The sequence below is a fragment of the Marmota marmota genome, unplaced genomic scaffold (assembly GCF_001458135.2).
Source record: "Marmota marmota marmota unplaced genomic scaffold, marMar, whole genome shotgun sequence".
Taxonomy (NCBI): domain Eukaryota; kingdom Metazoa; phylum Chordata; class Mammalia; order Rodentia; family Sciuridae; genus Marmota; species Marmota marmota.
Genome location: NW_026000108.1, coordinates 28,817,791 through 28,838,714, shown reverse-complemented (window position 1 = coordinate 28,838,714; position 20,924 = coordinate 28,817,791). Strand labels below are relative to the sequence as shown.

The 20,924-nt window shown below is 41.0% G+C and overlaps 1 protein-coding gene across 1 annotated transcript in view; it reads right to left on the bottom strand.

Moving 5' to 3' along the window:
* Nwd2 (NACHT and WD repeat domain containing 2) overlaps nucleotides 1-20,653 on the bottom strand; it is a 152,560-nt gene extending 131,907 nt beyond the window's left edge. Inside the window, exon 1 of the mRNA XM_015481746.2 lies at nucleotides 19,409-20,653. Coding sequence (XP_015337232.1) covers nucleotides 19,409-19,559 — 151 coding nt within the window. The 5' untranslated portion in view covers nucleotides 19,560-20,653. The remainder of the gene's footprint in view (nucleotides 1-19,408) is intronic.
* Nucleotides 20,654-20,924: the final 271 nt, after the last annotated feature.

Genomic DNA, 20,924 nt, shown 5'->3' with positions numbered 1-20,924 from the left:
AATTATTACTGTTGTCATTATTGTCACAAAGTACTCCAATTTTTGGTGGAAGGGTAGAAGAATTTTCAATCAATTCACAGAATAGGCTGTTGTTGGGCTTGGGAGACAATACATGCTCTGTTTTAGTAGTTATTGAAATGCATGACAATTTTAAGCATTTAAGGCTGAAAGCCCTGCTTTGTGTTCATTGTGTCTTATTCCTTCTGCAGCAAGCTCTTCACCAGCATATCCTAATAATTGCATAGCAAAAAACTATGCCAAAGGCAAACAGTCTATATTTTATTTATGTTGATGTCACTTTGATTAGAAAATGAAATTATGTTGATAAAATATTTTTAAAACACACCATTAACATAAATATGATCAATCTTTTTACAACTTAAACAGGAAACTATGTATTTACCTGTGTACACAGACTACAACTATTCTGGTGAAAAAAGACCAGATTCTATTTTGCTTTTAATTTTATATGCTATAGAATAAAGTCTCATTTTTTACATTTTACTTTTGATCTTTTGAAAATGTCTGGTGATATGTCAAGAGCATTTGTTTTTATTCGATTTCATGGAGCATGGAATTTCATAGTGCCTTAACAGCTTTCAAATCCAGATTGAAATATCTGTTTGACATATGGACATATCCAGATATAAATATATTCAACCTCCTTGGGCTAAAATCTCCAGAACAGCAAGTGTAGTGGCTACACAAAATGGCCTATTTAGGAAAAAGGTCAGTTAATTATATAAAAAAATCAAATTGACACAAAACAACTATAGGAGGAAGTCGATAGAGAAATATTTTACTTAAGGGAGAGACATTACTAAGCTCATACTCCACTGAAAGTAAAGCAAGCTCTCTGAAAAGTTAAGGACACGTGAAGCTCATTGTTATTTAACCTTCAGCAATCCACTCAAATTCTTCATGTCTTCCTATTATGTAGGAAGGGTCTGATTTTTAAAAATCACCCATCCATCTGAATTCATCCAGGCATTAAATTAAGCTGACAGTTATCTGTTCAAATTGGGAATGGATAGATTGAATGAGGTTGGGTCCTCAATCTCCTTGGGTTTGAATAGGTTGGCTGGTCCAATCTGAAATAAATGGAGCAGTTATTAACTGCCTTGGTGTCCTTTTCTGTAATCTCCATCTTAATAACCACCAAACACAGTCCTAGAAACTCTCTTTAATTGCAATCTCGGTTCAAGGATGACTAGAAAGTAGTATTTATCTCTGTTTACAGGAACTCAGTAAATAGGAATAAAGGCAATATATTCAAATGCTTCTGACAATCACTTAAAGCTCTATGGCTACAATAATTTAATTTCTTTTTAAAAAAAAACAATTCAGGGCCTATTCCAATCTATCATCTACTTAAGACATTTCTCTATTAAAATTTATAAGGACTAGATATTTTTCCTCCTCTCTGCTATCCTTCCCTTCCCCCTCTTGCACCCTGTTTCTCCCTCCCTCCCACTTACTCAGTAATTCTATTTCCACTTTGAATCATCATTAACAAGTGGCATTAATGTATCAATTATGTGACAGTCATAGGGCTACTTGCTTTCCATATCTCACTAATCCTCATAGGAACCTTAAAAGTCAAATACTGTTCAAAGCCCAATTTTAAAGATGAAGAAAACAAGGCTTGGAGATGTTAAGAAAGAAATTTCACTGCTACAAAGTGGTGGAGCCCAGATACTGGAAGTAACCCTCTCTGATCCAGTGCCAACCCAAACACGAGCTTTACTATTGATGACTCTTTGAAAGCTTGTGTAACACATGCTCCCTGAGCTGCCAGACCAGACTGGAGAGTGCTGGACAGCTTTGGCTATGCAATAGTGTTTCTGCAATGAAATATGTGACTTACATGTCCCCTTATTGGCCATTACATCTTCTCCTGCAATGATAGGTTCTACTATACACAAAATGCCCCAGGAGCTTATCAGCTGTACCATGTACCCATTGTGGTCCCTGATGGGGGTCACAACAAAGTTTCTACTGCTATGTTGCAAGATTCCCCAGGTGACATTCACCTAGGACTCTGATGTTGGAATCTTATTGCTGCTACTGAGACGTCATAGTGCTGGAGGTTCTTGTCCCATGAACTTCATAATGGGCTTCCAAATTGTTGTTTTAGTTTCCCCTCTCAAATAATTTTTAACAATTTCCTAGAGATTTGGTTAGAGGATGTGGCAGGGAATCCTGGAGCTATACCAAAACGTATCCTGTGCCATTTTCTAGCCCTTAGACATCAAGATTGACTCTACCCCATGCCAGATCAGAGAGGATTTCCTGTATAATCAGGTCACATGTGAATTGGTGTCCTTTTCCCCTTTTTATATGAGTCTAACTCTAAATATCCAAATACTATGTATCTTGTTCAATTCCATGTTAGTTCCTTGGAACTTGGATAACTGGTGAGATGCAGGTTAGTCTCCATATCTTACCACCCTACCACTGAATGAACCAGTGAATTTCTGGTGTGTGTGCTGGGGGTGTGTAAGGAGGCAGACAAGATTTAGCAAACCTACCAGAACCTATACTCCCAGTGAGTATTATCTATCCTCTTTCGCAACATGACTTGTTAATCAGGGAAATGCAAATCAATACCCACAATGATATACCACCGCACATCTGTTAGGATGGCTATTATCAAAAAGACAAGAGACAACAAATGAGGGTGTGGATAAAAGGGAAACTTTTCTCATTATTGGTATAAATTGTTACAACCATTATGGAATATTTTCTTAAAATGACTTTTAAAACCGAGTTGAATCAACAAGTGAATATACTCCCTAAATAAGTAAATAGGGAAAATTCTTATCCTTTGTAGGTAAAGTTGGCTTCTGGAGCTAAGATTAATAATTCTGATGAGATAATATATTGGTCCCTCATGATATGACTTCCACAAGATGCCTGACCCAATTTCTTATCACCCCTGATATTTGGAAGACATATACAGATACCTTACTGGATATTCACAGATGTCACCTGTTCTGGATGACTATTGTCTGCCGGACAGGAATATTAAATGACTTTGAGAATCACCCTCATCTCCACTTACTCTTCACAATGCTGTCCTTGCTGGTCCTTGAACACTCTAGACATACTCTGCCACAGGGCCTTCACTATTGCCTTTGGTGGAAAAGTTTATCATCCATATATCTGCCTGGTTCCCTTCTTCACTGCTACTCTCTTTCCAAATACTGTCAGACAGACCTTCTCAGACGATCTACTAACTGCCCATTACTCTGTCCTACCTTGCTTCATCTTTCTTCACATTCCTATCATTACTTCCATGAACTTTACAGATAACATAATTAATTTTATTTATATATTTACATTACAGTCCCTCATCAGAATGTATGCATTATAAGGGTAGAGGCTTTGTGTGTATTTGTTTAGTAAGTTATTTAAGTATACTTTGAGCATAGTTACTTGATAGAGTTAAATTCTATATGATCAGGGCTTTAAATAGTATCTTTTAAAAAGTCAAACATTATTTTGGGGCACAGAGTGATGATTTGATACAGAAATATAAACTGTAATGCTCAAATTTGGGTCATGGTGGTTACGATCCAATCATTTCCATCTATTCAAACATTTATCCTTTCATTGCCCTGTGAACCTTTAAACTCTCATGTAGTTGTTTTAAAACATAATGAATTTTTGTGAACTATGGTCACCCTAATGTGTAGAAAAAAGTATCTTGCATATAGAAAACCTCAACATTTGTAGAACAACTCTTGTGAATCTGATTAAAAATGGGGCCTAACTGTGAAGTTTAAAAAAAAAACAAAAAACTACTTTTTTATGGGGGGGGGAAGTCTGCTTACTTCTGGTGATCATTTTTCAAAAGCATTTTGAAAAAAAAAAAGGTTAAAATAAATATGGCCTTGTAAGATGTCAACCTTGAAAGACAGCTGGAAATAAACATTCTGGCACAACATAAACAACTTAAATGTTTCCTAACTGTATCATCATGTCATATACACATCTCTCCCTCTCCTACTGAGTGGGCCACAAACATACCACTAGCAGTGGGTTTTGAAGTAATGCCAGTTGGTTGGGCCAGGCTCTATGCCTTTTCTTTATGAGCTGTTAGCTTCTCCTAGGTAAGGAGATAATGCAGCTAATAGCAATAATGGTGATAATTCTAGTTAATGCTGAATGAAAGCTTTTTGTTGTAGGCATGTATAAAATATCTCACAAGCTTTAAGTCATTTGAGCCTCATAAGAATCCTATGATATTTTCAATTTGAGATATGGAATTGTCAATTTGACAAATTAAGTTACTTAAGGCAACAAATCAGAAAATGGCACAGAGCAAGGTCCCAAACCCCCTAACCTGAGTCTGAACTTTTAACCTTGATTATTCTCTAGTCCGTGTGTCTTGTGTTGTACCTGTACCCACACTGGATTCCAGAACACAATGCAGGGAAGAGATCCAAAACCTTCTCTCCAGGACTTCATATTTAACTACCTTACTCCAAACCCCATTAAAAAAATAACTACCTGAAAGTCTCATTTGTAGGGTTAAAGAGGGGGTCTTATGTGCTTATTCTGACCTACTTGTACTTTCCAGGTTTAATTAGGAACAGTTGGGAAGGTGTTTCTTTGTCCTGGAGAGGTTCCTCATGATCTGTCTCTTGTTAGGCTGCAGGTTCCACAGGGCTTTCCCATCTGCTATCATAATAAACTTCTGAGGCAGGAAATGACTGGTGATATGATTTTTCAGACAATGAAGTAGACATGCTCACAGTTAGGAAAAAGAGCCAGACCCCCGACTTCCTCTTGATGAAACAAATGTCACTACTGGGGAGTTTTGGAGAGATGGAGTAACATAATATTGCAGCCCTCAGAGGCCCCAGAGATCATGTTTTTCACCCACCTCATTTTTCAGGTGAGGAAAAAGAATTTCAGAGAGAATGTCTGTGGTTGCAGAGTACCATCCAAACCGGAAGTTATTCAAGCCTCTTTATGACCTTGTGATAAGACAGTGATATGCCATGTACCCATGCTCTTAGGATACAAGGGGAAAGCTCTCTAGAAGAATCTATGCCCTTTGCTCCAGCTTCCAAGTGGTTGTTACCCAAGCCTGGTTATATGCGGTTAAAATGGAATACACATGAAACTTTCCATAAAACTGATATTAGTAAGAGTCAAAACTTTCCTAATCAGTCTGCTCTTAGTCTACAACAACTAATATTTGCTTTCTTATTGTTTTTCTGAGAACTGCATGGATTTCAAGACTTTACTCCTATTTTCTAGGTTCACAGACACTCATCCTCCTTCCAATTCTTTTGGATGGTCCAAGGTATTGCTCTCTTTCTACTTTCTCCCTGTCTGGGGTCTAAGCAGAAAACAGGCAGCTACTACACTGATGGAATGGGGCTGGCTGGGAACTCTGACCTTCAGGGTAGGGACACTCAGGCTATGTCTCTATGATTATCTGTTGGAATACCAGCTATCCCCTGGGTGAGGCGCTATCAGCATGAGACAAAGGGAGACATGGAGCCATACCAGTATGAAGAGTTTGGGGATGACATTTGTGAACCAGAGTTGGCCCTGGTGGTATGAGGGTGTGCAGGAATGCCTAGGAATCAGATCAGGGGAAGGACACTTTCTCCCTTTACCTCCTCTTCACTTTCTCTAAAGTCTTCTAAAAATTCAGCAGGTATTTCTAAGTATATTTTTTTTGTGCAAATTTAGTTATTTATAATGTAACCTAATTACTTAATATTGGCTTATTGGGCAATTTTAGACTTAAATATTTGGGAGATTTTTAAAAATATTTTTTAGTTGTTGATGTATCTTTATTTTTTATTTATTTTTATGTGGTGCTAAGGATCAAACCCAGTGCCTCACTCATGCTAGGCAAGCACTCTGCTACTGAATCACTAGCCCAGCCCATATTTGGGAGATTTTCAAGCAAAGAACAATGCTTTGCTTTTATGTAGGGTTCACATACACTAATCAGAATTCAGTCCTCAGAGCTCCAGAAAATAAACATGCAGTGTTGTTTTTGACACATGGGAAGATTGAAACTCAAGGTTCTAGAACCTGCCTCATCAGGTCACATAGCTGATAAACCTAGAATTCTGATACTATGATTAAAGATGCTCTGTATCAAATGAAACTCGTGCCCTGGAATTCTGCACATATGGTGCTGGCAAAAGAAATTTACATACACATTTCGGGGTCAGCAGAGTGTTGCCAAGGACCCCTGAGCCTACCCACCACAGCTGCCTCCAGAGCATGCGCTGGGACTGTAGTCCTTCTCGTGATACCCACAAGAGAGAAATCCTTTTCTCCCTTTGACACAATGAAGATAGACTAATTTTCCAACCAGGAAAAGGTATGGAAAAACAAACAAACAAAAAGATTGTACAATGACTATAAAGTCAATGAATGAGCATTAAATTATGTTTAAACTCTCTGTATAAAACTAAAGCATTTGGCTAAGCCCCAAGTTTCCTTTTCTTCAGATAAGCATCCTGGATTTTTTTTTTTTAATTTTTTATTGTGGGTTGTTCAAAACATTACAAATTTCTTGACATATCATATTCCACACTTTGATTCAAGTGGGTTATGAACTCCCACCTTCACCCCATACACAGATTGCAGAATCACATCAGTTACACATCCATTGATTTACAAATTGCCATACTAGTGTCTGTTGTGCTCCGCTGCCTTTCCCATCCTCCACCCTCCCCCCTCCCCACCTCTCCCCTCCCCTCCCCTCCTCTCTCTCTACCTCCTCCACTGTATAACCCTGAGGGTCTCCTTCCATTACCATGCAATTTCCCTTCTCTCTCCCTTTCCCTCCCACCTCTCATCCCTGTTAAATGTTAATCTTCTTCTCCTGCTCTTCGTCCCTACTCTGTTCTTAGTTACTCTCCTTATATCAAAGAAGACATTTGGCATTTGTTTTTTAGGGATTGGCTAGCTTCACTTAGCATAATCTGCTCTAATGCCATCCATTTCCCTGTAAATTCTATGATTTTGTCATTTTTTAATGCAGAGTAATACTCCATTGTGTATAAATGCCACATTTTTTTTATCCATTCGTCTATTGAAGGGCATCTAGGTTGGTTCCACAGTCTTGCTATTGTGAACTGTGCTGCTATGAACATCGATGTAGCAGTGTCCCTGTAGCACAGATAAGCATCCTGGATTTGTATGGGAGAGCAGGTCCAGGGGCATCTTCAGCCTGCTCACACTGAGCATTCTCCCTCTGTTCCCAGAGGGGCTGGACTACTTTAATTTCTAGGCCTTTTCAAGTAGCACCAAGATCCAAGTGAAGCCATTTCTCTTTGAAAAATTCCTTGAAACCGTGGCTTCTCCCTCATGCTGTTCTCCTCTCAGATTTGTAAGGCAGAATCAGTGAACAAGTGACTGGTGACCTCTCCAGATTCAAATTATCATCCGACTATCCCAAGAACACAGCCACCTCCTCCATTCCCAAACATCCACAACAATGGGAACACTGTGCTCTTTTGTCACTATAATCTGGGCTTATAAAAAACAGTACAGGGCTGGGGTTGTGGCTCAGTGGTACAGCGCTTGCCTAGCATGTGTGAGCACTGGGTTCAAGTCTCAGCTCCATATATAAATAAATGGACAAAATAAACGTTCATTATCATCTAAAATATTTTTGAAAAATCAGTACAGCATATGATAAGAATAATCAATTTACATTAAGAATTAGCTGGGTCATTCTACTATAGTAACCAATTGGAATAGCTTTTCAATAATACATGAGACTTTCATTGAAACTCCTATACAACTGTGGATATTTTTTTTTTAAACTTTCTACATAAAACATGGATACCACATGCTCTTTGAAATATGTATGGCCAGGAAAGTGTATTAAAGTCTAAAAGATGAACAGATACCAGAGAAATGGAATTTATGCACCCTTGTGCAGACTTAAAACAACATTAAATGAATTCTTCATGTGTGAAAGAAATCATACCTTCTGATATAAGAGTTTAGCACATTTTACATTAAAAAGGAGGAAATACTTTTTATTCTCTTTGAATGTCCCTTTATTGAACTCTGCTTCACTTTATTGAACAGCTTGCATCCTATCACTTCAAAAAGAGGTTTTTTTTTTTTTTTTTTTTTTTCTTGGCCAGATAATATATATTTTTTTAAGGAGTTAGTGGTTTCTTCTCTTTTAGAGATGTAACTTACTAATTTAATACCTTGTAGCTTAGGCTGATTTCATATTTATGCTTTAAGCCAATATTTTAAAAATATAGTGGTTTTATCTAGTTTCCTCTGAGAACATGCATAACTACATAGGAAGCACAATGGGAAAATGAACCCTTTCATGCTATGATTAAAAAAGACATTTTTTTCAAGTAATTCTCAAGATATGGTAGTCGTAGGCCTTAAAACTTATCTTCAAGGGCTATTAACAAATTCCTATCTTGTTTTGGTGACGGGACATTGAAGACTGAACCCAGGAGCACTCAACCACTGAGCTACATCTTCACCTCTTTTTATTTTGAGATAGGGTTTCACTGAGCTGCTGTGTCTGGGTATCTCCTGCCTCAGCTCTGGATCATAGGCATGCCTCACCATGCCCAGCCCTACATATAATGTTTGAGTCCTGGCTATCTTTCAGTCATTGTTTTAGGTGCTGCATACAGTATTTTCTTTCTTTTTCACAATAACCTTATGAGGAGAAGTCATGGGCCTCACCTTTTAATGGGAGGAGTGCCCTAATTTTCAGAAGAGAAATGAAACTGGAAGAGACCAAATACCTTATTCAAGTTTACAACAAATCTTGGGATGGAAACCTGGATCTCACTCCCAAATTCTTTTTTCTAAACTAGTACACATTACAGTAAATTTGTTTTATCTTGCCAATTTTATTTATTTAATTGTATGACAAACTAAAATCAGTGGTTTAACATCACTATCACGATTGTCCCCTTGAACCTGCAATTTGGATTGAGTTTGGTAGGAAGCCAGTCTATGCATCATGCAGAATCAGTCAACAGGACAGCTCACCTGGGGGTGGAGGTCCACTTCCAAGACAGTTCATTCTCCCTGTGGGCAAGGTGGTGCTAGCTCTGGGCACCTCTCCAGAGGGGTCTCTCCAAAGTGTGGCCAGATTCTAAGAACAATTATTTATAAATACAGAAAGTAAAAGTGGCCAACTTCTAAAAGCCTACCCCCCAAAATGATGCTATGCCATTTCTGTATTCTCTTGGACAAAATTCAAAAGAAGTCATGGAAGGAGTACCCAAAACGTTGAGAATCATGTGACAAAACTCTTAACTCCTTAAGATTTCTTATTCAGCAGTGATTTTCTTAGACTGTGAAGCTCTCATCTCCCATTACTTTAAAGATAAATATCCAAATGGTAACTTCTTAGAGGAGAAAAGGTCTGAATCTTTTTTTCCATTTACTTACATATTCCTTATATTGTTATTGCAATATGCTTCTGTATAAAGATGCTGTGGTTTGGATATGGTCTGAGCATGTCCCCCAGAGGTTAATGCATTGGAAGGTTGGTGAGGTTGAGAGATGGCAGAACCTTTAGGAGGTGGGGTCTAGTGTGAGGTTGGGATCCACCCTCACAGCAGATTAATGTAGTTCCCATGAGAACAAGTTGGTATAAAAGATCAGGCCTGACCCTTGCTTCTCTCTGGCTTCCTATTTTGCCTGTCATCTCTCCCTCCCATGCAAGCTGCTGCCATGATGAGATCAGCTACATATGATGCAGCCAGGAGATCCTCACCAGAGCCAAGCAGATGCTGGTGCTATGCTCCCGAGTCTTCAAAACTGCAAGTTAAATAAACCTCCTTTCCTTCCCAATTACCAGGCTGGAGTATGTTGTTTTAGTCAGTTTTTGTTCATCACTATGACCAAAAGACCTGACAAGAACAATGGAGAGGAGGAAAACTTTATTTTGGCTCATAGTTTCAGAGGTTCCATTGGTTGGTCCACTCCATAGCTCTGGGCCCAAGGTGAGGCAGACCAACACCTTGTAAGGTGTTGAAAGGACATGGCAAAGGAAAGCAGTTTAGGACATGGCAATGAGGAAGCTGTGCTCACAAGGGACAAAATATAAACCCCAAAGTCAGACCCCCAGGGACCTACTTGCTCCTGCCACACCCTACCTTCCTGCAGTTACCACATAGTTAATCCATATTCATGGTCAAGGTTCTCAGAACCCAATCATTTCACCTCTGAACATTCTTTCATTGTCTCTCACATAAGCTTTTGGAGGACACCTCATATATAAACCATATTTATTATTATAGCAACAGAAAATGGCCTAAAACAACAGATTATTTAGACCTATGAATGGAGAACCTGTGCTTTAAAAGGAGTTATTTTCATGTCTTTTTTCCAATGCTCTTAACAATTTTTTTTTAAAAAAATCATTTTATATCTTTGGCTAAGTTTCTCTGCTTATCATACAATGACCTTAGTAATTCCTGAATTTTCATTTTAATTAAAGTTTTATAAAATGTTATTGACTGAGTGTGATCCTTTGCTGAAGTTACTCTTTGCTTAGCAACGAACTGGCACGCAGGTACTACTTGACACAAGCGGATTTCCAGTCCCTTTAATAGTTTCAATTCTTCTACCTTTAAGAAGCTGTGATTCTACCAGTTCTGTCATGTAAGCAATGAAATTTCTTAGCAGTTAGTTTCAGGGCAAAAATTTCCATTGTATTTTGATTTGTCCTCTCTGCTTTGGCCAAATGAAATAAGACTTCTCCTTCTCTGCTGCTCCCACCACTCCACCTTCTATACCACAATGCTTGTAGTCACAAGCACACTGCACAAATCAAGACAAATACCATTCCTCATACACAACAGACTTTACTAACGACTGATCTCCTTTCCACCAAACTTGAACTTGGCCCCACATCCATCTCTACAAAGTTTTCCAGGAAACTGCTACTAATATCTGACTCCAGGACATATATTATTCCTTCCATCTGGAACATCTTGGCTTCAACTATGTTTCTCATCTTTCAAGTATTGTTCTAAATTCCTCATTTGTACTGAATAATGCTTCTTATTGTCCAGTCCCTGCATCATCCTCTGACATAGTTGGAAGCACACCTTATGCCATGTGCAATGATGCTGTTCCCACTTCCTGGGCACCATGGTAACCTGAGCTAAGGATCGAACCCAGAGCCTCACATGTGTTGGGCAAGTGCTCTGCCATTGAGCTATAGCGCCAGCCCTAGTAGCAACATTTAAAAGAAGATTTTGAGTTGAAAAGAGCCTGGCTAGTTTATTATACCTGGTCTAAGTTTATAAACAGTCTTCAATGTCTGAATACTTGTAGAACAGCTCCTCTGTCTATGCTTTGAATTTGAATCCATGAAATATTACGAGTGTTAAAGTTGGTTACTTGATGTTTCTTACTGTCTCAGTAAAATACATATTGTTTGATCAGTTCTTGCCAGGAATTCTAAACAAAATGTATTACTTTTAGTATTTCAATAAATGTTGATATGCCCAATCTGATTTACAAGAATGCAATTTAGGCTTACTTTATCAAATTCAATTACTTCCTGTTGCTCCGTAGGACTTTGCCCCTCTGCTGTTTTTAAAAAGTGTTTGTGAGCCAGGCATGGTGGTACACACCTGCAATCCCAGTGACGTGGGGGGCTGAGAAAGGAGGATCCCAAGTTCAAAGCCAGCCTCTGCAACTTAGTAAGACCTTGTCTCAAAATAAAGTTTTTTAAAAAAGGGCCAGGGATATGGCTCAGTGGTTAAGCACCCCTGGGTTCAATATCTGGTACAACAAAACAAAAAACAAAAAAGTGTTTGTGAATTCTTAACCTACTTTGTTTTCAGTTATCTATTGCTGCCTATCAATCTACCTCCAAACTTTGTGGTTTAAACAACTCATTTCTGGAGACATAAAATGACTGCTCCAGAGGCCATGCTAAGTACTTACTTTCAAAAATATTCTGATTGTGATATTTGTATATAATCCCTAGGTTATTATCTTTCATACATTAGAGCTCATTGTCTTCTGTTAGATATCTTATTGCAATGTAATTTGCACTATTCAATACATTTATCTAATTTAAATGACATGTCTTGAGTAATGAAAGGCTTTGTGTACAAAGGTTAAAAATAAGTGAATAATCTAGTTAGTGGAGGGTATCTTCTTCCATTATCTGAAGGGTTCTTCTGAAGCCAAGAGTCTTATTGGTCTCTCTTTACCACCTCACTTACCCTTCCCAGAAGTGGAAAACCTAGAAGAATAAACCAGGAAAGCTCACTCCTTGCCCTTGGGGATTGATCTATGCCCCAAAGAGCACAGGTTGCTCTTTCCTCCAGGCTGTTTTATGGTGTCTTTGGAGGTTTCCACTGCTAGTGAGTACATGGAAAAATATAGGCTTTTGCTATTTAGTATTAGGAAGCATAAAATGATCTCCCATAAATAATGGTGATATTTTGATCTTGTATCTACAAACTCTTTGGTCTGTTTTTAGACACTAATTTTCAACCAGTTAGGAACTTGCTAGAAAAAGGGTTCTGTTCACTGAGTTTCTGCTCAATCTCCAATGCTGTAGTAATAACAATGAATTATCAACACTTATTGAGAGCTTACTGTGCACAGGCCATTAGATTATATGCTTTTTCTGCATCATATCTTGTTTAACTATGAAGAAGGAAGGTCAAAGAAATTAATCAACATGACTTTGGAGTTGTGGTGGTAATTTTGAAAGCTGGCCACCATGAATCCTTCCCTTCCCTGTATGCATATACCTTGCCTCACATTAAGAAGTGGGGTCTAGTTTTCTGCACCTTGAACCTTCCATTTCCTTTCTTGGACAAAACCAAATCCTATACTACGAATCTTGGAATGGAGTCCTGAAAAATGAGAGAAAAGTTGAGTAAGGGGTAGAGAAAGACAGAAAGACACTGCATGGAGAGTCCACTACGAAGTGCCTGAGTGAAGAAGGGACCAATCAGGCATATGTTTGGCCAAACAGTGTAGTATGTGATCCCATTCAACATCCTGTGGAACTGAAGAGCCACTCAGCCAAACCTTGCCTCGTTCCCAACCACAGAATTATGAGAAATGATAAATTATTGTTTTGAGCCATTTAGTTTTAAAGTGGGTTGATAAAGCAGTGGGTAACTGAAACAGAAATGAAATAGAAACCTGAAGACAGCTTTTGAAGTGGCAAATGGTATCATTCCTATGGTGTAACAGCAATTTTAAAGATCCACAGGTGATCTTTTATAGGCTTATTAAACCATAAAGCCACAATCTATTTGGATATAGTGTGCCTGTGTGGTCAAAGTCATGCTTTTAAGTGTCATCTCAAGATATTCATTCTGTTCTTATTCAGAAATAAAAGTTGTTTACTGAATAATAGACAGTATTTTTTTCTGTTCCCTGTGGAGATCTCATCATCATTTTGCCTACTTGATTATCAGGTAGAATGGTTTCCACACCCTGGCTCTCTTCATCGAGGGAACCCTCCCAACTCTTCCCTCTGATCCCTGGAGCTGGCCTATGTAATTCTCCTTGGTGCTCCTTGAATGCTCTGCTCGTACCTTTAGCACGACACTCAATACGTGTATTTATGATATTTATGCAAACTCTGTTAAGAGCAGAGACCTGGTCTGTTTTGTTTATTGCTATATTCTAAGCTCTAGGAACTGTGACCATTTACCATAAAAAATTCAACTTGGTATATTCTCTTTTAAGACTTTCACTTTTTAAAGATGTTCTTGGGGTATCAAGTGTGTGTGTGTGTATTCCGCAAAGAGATGGTGCTTTATGAACACTGACTGAAGGAGTGATGGTGCCCGTTTCCTCCTGGGCAAGGTGCTGCATTTCCATGTGGAGTAACCTTTACCCTTTCCACCCACTTTTCCTTGGCAGTACAGAGGCTGGAAGCCTAGAAAGTCCTAGACTTGCTTGTTGCCAGGTTCCAAATGCAATTCTGGTTCTGTCAAAGGGATGCAATAGCATAAGGCTGGAGGGAAGGGAACCCAGACAATCCTCTGCCACTAGTCATGGTGGCCGAGGTGGGTTGCGGCAGATGTGTTTTGTAGAGGATGCCAGCTGCCCATTACCCAGGGGCACTGTGATACTGGCAGCAGCTTATACAGCTTCCTGTCCTCTGGGTGGCAGCATTTGCAGTGTGACCTAAATACCTAGTGGTGCCCGACTTTTGTTCTTACAATCCTTACAGTGATTTTAGGAGGCACCCAAATTTGTGAAAGATCTAGAATGCGTTTTGTTTTACTACTGAGTTCTAACAGTTATACTTCCATAGACTACATTTCTGGATAGTAAGAAATGCCTTATTTATGTTTGCATTAACACTCCTACATGGTATCTGGATATTAGTGGAAAATAAAGATCATGCTACAAGAGGCAAACATTTAATACCTACCATGTGCCTAGCATTATTCTAAGTATTTTACAACTATTAGCTGAATCTATTTACTACCCTGAGAGGCAGATGCTACTATTGTCCTCTTTCACAAATCAGGAACCCAAGAACAAAGAGGTTAAACAACTTGCTGAAGAAATACTGCATTAAATAGTGGCACAAGGCATCAAAACCAAGAAGACTGGTTCCAAAGCCTACACCTGTGTCTAATACTTTCTTCTATGTAAATGTCTGCTTAAGGACTTAGAAGATACAACAAGTGGAATTTTAGAACTCACTTATTGTAAGTGTCCTATGCACACCTACCATAAATAGTAATTTGTTATATTCTCTTACGATTCCACTTTTAAAGCTACTCTTGGGATATCAAAATGGCCCTGTGAATACACATATATATCTATCTATATATTATTTTGCTGTATTTTGAATACTTACAAAGACACTGAAAAAAATCCAGGGACTCATGGAAATAATTATGATATTAGGAAAGGCAAGAATACTGATAGGTTTCATGTGAATTCAGGTCTTTCTGCCTCTTGTCTAGGAATCTAAGCAGAAGCCAATGGCTGCTGGTTGAAGTCACTAAATCCACATATACATATGAAGGGGAAACAGGTCATTTTCATTGTGGCTTCCATCAAAATGGAGCTCAAGCCTGATGAGACCTCAGGGCAAGGAAAGAGTCTGGGAGATGCAAAGTCAAGCTAACAAAAGAAACTTGTGGAACAGGCTGAATATCTGGTCATCAATACTGGGGACTAGAGCGCATAACTCTCAGAGATGTGAATGCGGAAATCTGAGTGGACTGAAAAATGCATAAAGATAAATGTTGGGGGATTTTTCTCTCCAGATGCCAGGAAGGTGCGCTGGTATAGGAGCACCAGACAGGCAAGGCCATCATCTACTCCGCAGGGGAGAAGTGACTCCATCTGATGGCTGCAGGTGAAAGGAAAATCTGAGCACAACAGCTCAGGCCTTTCTCTTGTGCAAGGAAACTTGCCTTTCTTCTTTGCTCCTCCACATCTGGAAGTTAAAAGGTCTGACTCTGTCCACAGGTAGGAGCAGATGGTGTGTGTCTTAACCATTGCTGATAGAGTCTAGGACCAAGTTTTCTGGGATTCTGTGTCATTCTGGGATTCAATACTGGTAAACTCACTGGCATGGAGTTAAAACCACACTCTTCAATGCAGGCCCATACCACTTACCTGTAATTCCAAAATCCCTAAAGCTTTGAGAGGTTTCTGACAGCAAAACCTGAAGCCACTGAAGTAACTGGTAGCCAAACCTGACCTTAGCTGACATGAAGTCACTTACAAGCTTTATCCACTTAGAGGTTTGCTGACTGATAGATGGCTACTAGTTGTTCTATGCATAGTCAAGTTTAAACTAATTAAAATTAAAATTCAATATTCAGATTCTTAGTCATATCAGTCAACGTATAATAGCCATGTGAATAATGCCATCAAATCAATAAAAGCATTTCTAGAATTATGGGATGTTCTGTACAACACTGATCACAGGGAAGTCATGTTTCCCTACAGACATATTTGATCTAGGATACTAACCCAGCCCCTACATTTTAAACATTATATGAGAATTTTCCTTAGAAAGAGAGAGGGGGGGTTCCAAAATCATATCTGACCTAGGGCTTCACAGATAAGGGATTATGGACCAGCACCAGTGTTTATCAGGCAAAAAGCAAAATATTTTAGTTTTTCTTCCGTGTTAACAGTTTACTCAAAATTAGCTTAGAATAGAGGTAGGGAAGGTGGGGGAGGATCCTCAGAACTCCAGCAACAGGAAGAGTTCTTCTCCATTTGCATTCACAATTTAGTTTTATCTATGAAAGAATTTATGTATTTTAATATCATTTAATATCACCAAGAAGGTGTAAGTGCTATCCTGGCAGCAAGTGGCTAAATGACTAGATAACCTCCAAGGATTAATAAAAGTACCACCGATGGGATTCCCATGTTGGATAGGAAGTTGGACTCGATGAAGTCCAGTGCCCACCCATTTAAGCAAATTTGAGAAAATACTATTGCCTCCCACACAGGTCCGACTTCAGCATCTTCCATGTGGTGAGTACTGGTCAGATGCCAATATATTTTTGGACAGGAACATGTCCATTAGAGTTTAGCACATTCTGAAAATTCCTTAAATGCCTCTATGGCTACCTCTCAGTGGGAGCACATGCGGTCAGGAAGTCATGTTCCTTTCCAGCTATTCATACTCTTGCAGCCTGACAGCCAGAAGATGTTGGGCACCACTGATCCACCACATCTGGCTTGTTCTCTTACCCATGTGGGTGTAAGATATTTACAGGGTCTGACCAAAGAGCACCAAGACAGGTGTTTTTGAGGGTTCTACAGGTTCTACCCTATTTCACCCTGCTATATTAATTCAGGAAAGCAGCTTGACTTGATACAGCCTTAGTTTTGTCATCTGTAGGACAGAGAAAACACCTCTAAGTTCACCACATTCAGAGGGCTATTTTAGGATAGAAATCAAAATTAAAATATTGAATGAGCTGTTATACCGGGAATTAATTTTTTCATTCCGAGGACATGTATCACCTTCATTGTAGATGGGGAAATTCTATATGAGCCTTGTAAAGCAATATCTATTAAAAGCAATAATCTAAGGAAGAGTCTTGCTTGATTCTGAAAGTATTGCTGTGGCTTCAACACAAAGTAGCTTTTATTTAGAACATAAATTGGATTTCTGCCTGTATTGGGAAGCATGAGATAATGCCCTTTGTCTTATATTGACAGGGGAGAAGCTCTTCAGTATTGGCCAAGGATCTAATATTGGATCGTACCAATATACAACCATTTGCTTGCTTGCTAAATTGCTTCCATAAAGATCCTACAGCAAGTGCTGCCTCTGATGGAGCATTTACAAATATTTTAAGGCTTTATGTTCACAATATTAAAAATGCCCATCTCTGTCTTTTTACTTCAATATGCCCCTGGCTCGATTATGTGGATAAAATGTGAGGCCCTTCACCTATTCAAACTTCCCAGGTAAGCTTCACATTTTTGGTCTTTTCCGATCAGTACTGAAGCTGTCCAGAAAAAACAGTAATCCCTCCTGTTTGCTTTCCTAGAATTGATGTATGCTAAAGCTTTAATTTTAAGAAACTAGGAATCAGAAGACTGGTAAGGAAAATAAGCTTAATACTGAATTTTTAAAGTTAATGTAACAATACAAATCCATTATCATTTTAATCATAGAAATTGCATATTTTAAGCAAAAAAACCTACTGGTATTCACAGAATTTTCACTATTTTAGAAGTAGTTTAAGAGAAAAATGCAACGATTTGGCTGGCTTCACATTAGCAGATTTAATCACTCCACAAAAACTTTTTTTTAAGCTCAGGAAAATTGAAAATTTAAGAACAAATGTTTTCTAACATAATTCTCTCAAACACTTTTAAAATATTGCTAAAAATGTTTTTTTAAAACTCTGAAAACAACTTGCAGGTTTTCCTAAATCAGCCTGCATATCTTCATGGGTATTTAATCCAGATGTAGGTAAAAATCCTGGAAGACCTGTTTGACATAGAATGATTCCTTAAGTGTACCAAAAGCCCCAAGTTCTGTGAGAGGAAGTTGTAAACTGATGAAAGGACATCACAGCCTCCCTTAAAAGTATACAGTCTATTATGAGTGTTACCAATGCGATTCTTTCCCATTCCTTTATTATGAAACTTCCAATAGTGCTTTTTTATTGGGGGGGGGGCGCGCTATTATTTTCCAGAAAGTTACTTTTCTTGGTCCTCTTTGGATGCTTTTCACAACAGAGACTTGAGCTTTCAAATGAGGATCCCATCCAACAGTAGTTTGAATGCAAACTTTTTTTTTTTTTTTTTAACTTTATAAGACCCAAGGCTTCTGAAGAGTATAAAAGGTTACCCCCGCCCCTAGTTTTTGCGGTGGTGGGGATTGACTCCAGGTGCGCTTTACCACTGAGCTACATCCCCAGACCTTTTTGAGACAGGGTTTCCTGCTTCAGCCTCCTGAGTAGTTTGGGATTACAGGAGTGAACCACCATGCCCGGCTTCAAAAAGGTTAAATTCTTGAAATCTCTCATACCCGAGTCCAGATAACTCTTTTTATAATCAAACTTTTTTCCTCCTAAAAAAAGAGCAACTCCTTCAGTTTTATCCAGTCCCAGTCAAATGCGTCCTTCCTGCCCGCCCCACCACTGCAACCAAAATTAACATTCAACACTGAGAACTGAAAGGTAGTGATGAGCAGGGATCTGACCACCCGGCAATAAACCGCTGATTGAGAACGCAATAAATCAACAAGTTTTCACTGAGCGTCTACCAGGTATTAGTCTTGATCAGGAACATGATTGAGTAGGCCGGGGTCCACCTGAGAACACCAAGCCCAGGCACTCAAAAGAGGAGATGAGTTTATCCCGAGAATTCCACGGTGAAACCGGCGCTGGGCTGGGAGCCAGCGGCCCTGGGACCCCAGAACTCTAGTCCCCTCCTCCAAGGCCCTTCCTTTCACAAGGGTCTACTCGGCCCCTCAAGGTATAGCAAGAGTCGAGTTTCCAGTAATCTCAACCCTACCTCTCCTCGGCCAGGACAAGTGGCAAAGCCCCCATTCAGGAACCCGCCGCGGAGCCCAGAGCCAGAACAGCTACTATTTGCGTTTGCGATAATCTCGGAGAAGAAACCGCTAAAAGAAAGGGGTAAGGGGTGGTGTTGAAGGCACCCCCTAATGTCTCGGATGTTTCTTAGCTCGACCCGGGGAAAAGTAAAGGTGTTCTAAGAGAAGTCTTCAGAGGAGCTGATGAGTGAAAGGATAAAAAAAAAAAAAATTCGAATTAAATTCCCACGCGCTCAGGGCTGCCACAGCTTTGGCTGGAGGAAGGGAGCTCAGGGGACGCTCAGTGCACCAGGCTGTGCAACCGCACACTCTTTGGCTACCGCCTGTGGACCCGCAGACAGACTGAGCTACAAACCCGAACTAGAGTCTTACCTTCAGGGTTGGCGCTGATGAAAACCCGGACGCTTCGGCCCGCGGGCACTAGGTGAGAAGGCAGGGCCGTGAGGTTTCCGGAGAAAGCCGCCCGCCGGAGTGCAGAGTCGCGGGGACAGGGCAGCTTGGTGCCCGCGCCGGCCGGCCACATCGCCCTCTGGGAGGAACGGCCGCCACCACCTCCTGCTCCTCGGGTTCCTGCCCGAGGCTCCGGGAAGCGGCTTTGTCGATGTCCGCAGGCGGCGAGGCTCAGAGCGGCTCTGAGCCCGAGGCGCTGTGGGCGAGCTCCGTGGCAAACACCACCCGCACGCAGGGAGCGGCCATATAGACCCTAGAGCCCCAGTCGTCGCCGCCTTCAGCCCCTCCGGGCGACTGCCTTCTCTCGCTGCCAGGACTCAGCTTAGCAGCCGGCGGGAGCTGGAGGTCAGCGTGGCGGCGGCTACGCGCACAGCGCCCGTTTGCGCTGGGGAGAGCCAGCGGCCATCTCCCCACCCGCGCCCTCCGTGGGAGGAGGGGGCCGCCAGGCGGCGAGGATTGGGCGGGCGAAGAGAACAGATCAAACTTTAGGGAAAGGTGTCCCGAGTTGGTCGGAACTCGCCTTTTGCGCAGCGCAGAAATAACTACAGTTTAAAAGGTGGCCGGGTCTTGGACGCGCTGTCTCGGGGCTCCCCAGAGGCCTCCTGAGCTCTTGCGAGGACAAACGCTAGTACTGGAGGCTGCCTCCTTGCTGGAGGGCAAGAAATCAATCAGCCAGAGAGTCCTGTTATTCCCCCTCCAACTCTCCTAAAGGTCAAACGAACCCTGGGTATTTTCGGGAATCTACGCGTGCGGGCATCTGTGCGCCTTTGCAGGAATACAGGGAGCCCAGCATCAAAGTTCGATGCACGCACCCGAGACCAGACCTCGAGGGTCCGCAGCACCAAATCTCTAGACCTTTGGACGTCCTGGAGAGGATCGCCTTCCCCTTGACTCTGCTGGCTCAGGTGGCCGCGTTTTGCCGCGGCACGCGCTCCCGACGCTCCTCCGAGCGGGGGATTTTATAGCCAAGCTGCGATGCTCACGTGCTCCTCGCCGCGTGGTCGCGGACCCCTTCTGGGCGCGGATCTCCACGGGGACCTTTCCAGAGACCTCAGTTGCTCCCAGGGATTCTTCCTGTTCCCACCGCGGCACTTTCTCAGGCCGTTCCGCTCGCCTACCAGCTTTAAGGCCGGTCAGCAGCAAGGATGCTGGAAGCCGGAGCCGTCCAGTGCGCGCTTGGGCCTGGGTGGCGGCTGCAGGTTCCCGGGAGCGGCAGGATCCCGCCGCCCCGCCCTGGAGCACGTAAAAGTGCAGGTGGTGGCAGACTGGGCAAGTGTGTGTGAAATCAGAGTTGGCCTGAAGCCGCGGTTTCCTGTATGAGCTTCAGCTGCTTTCCCAGATCTGAACAACTGGTAGGTCCGCTGCACCTGATTCTGATCCAGGAGACACCGGACTGCCCTTTGGTCTGGGCTGGAGGTGGACAGCGAGGGGTCTGGTC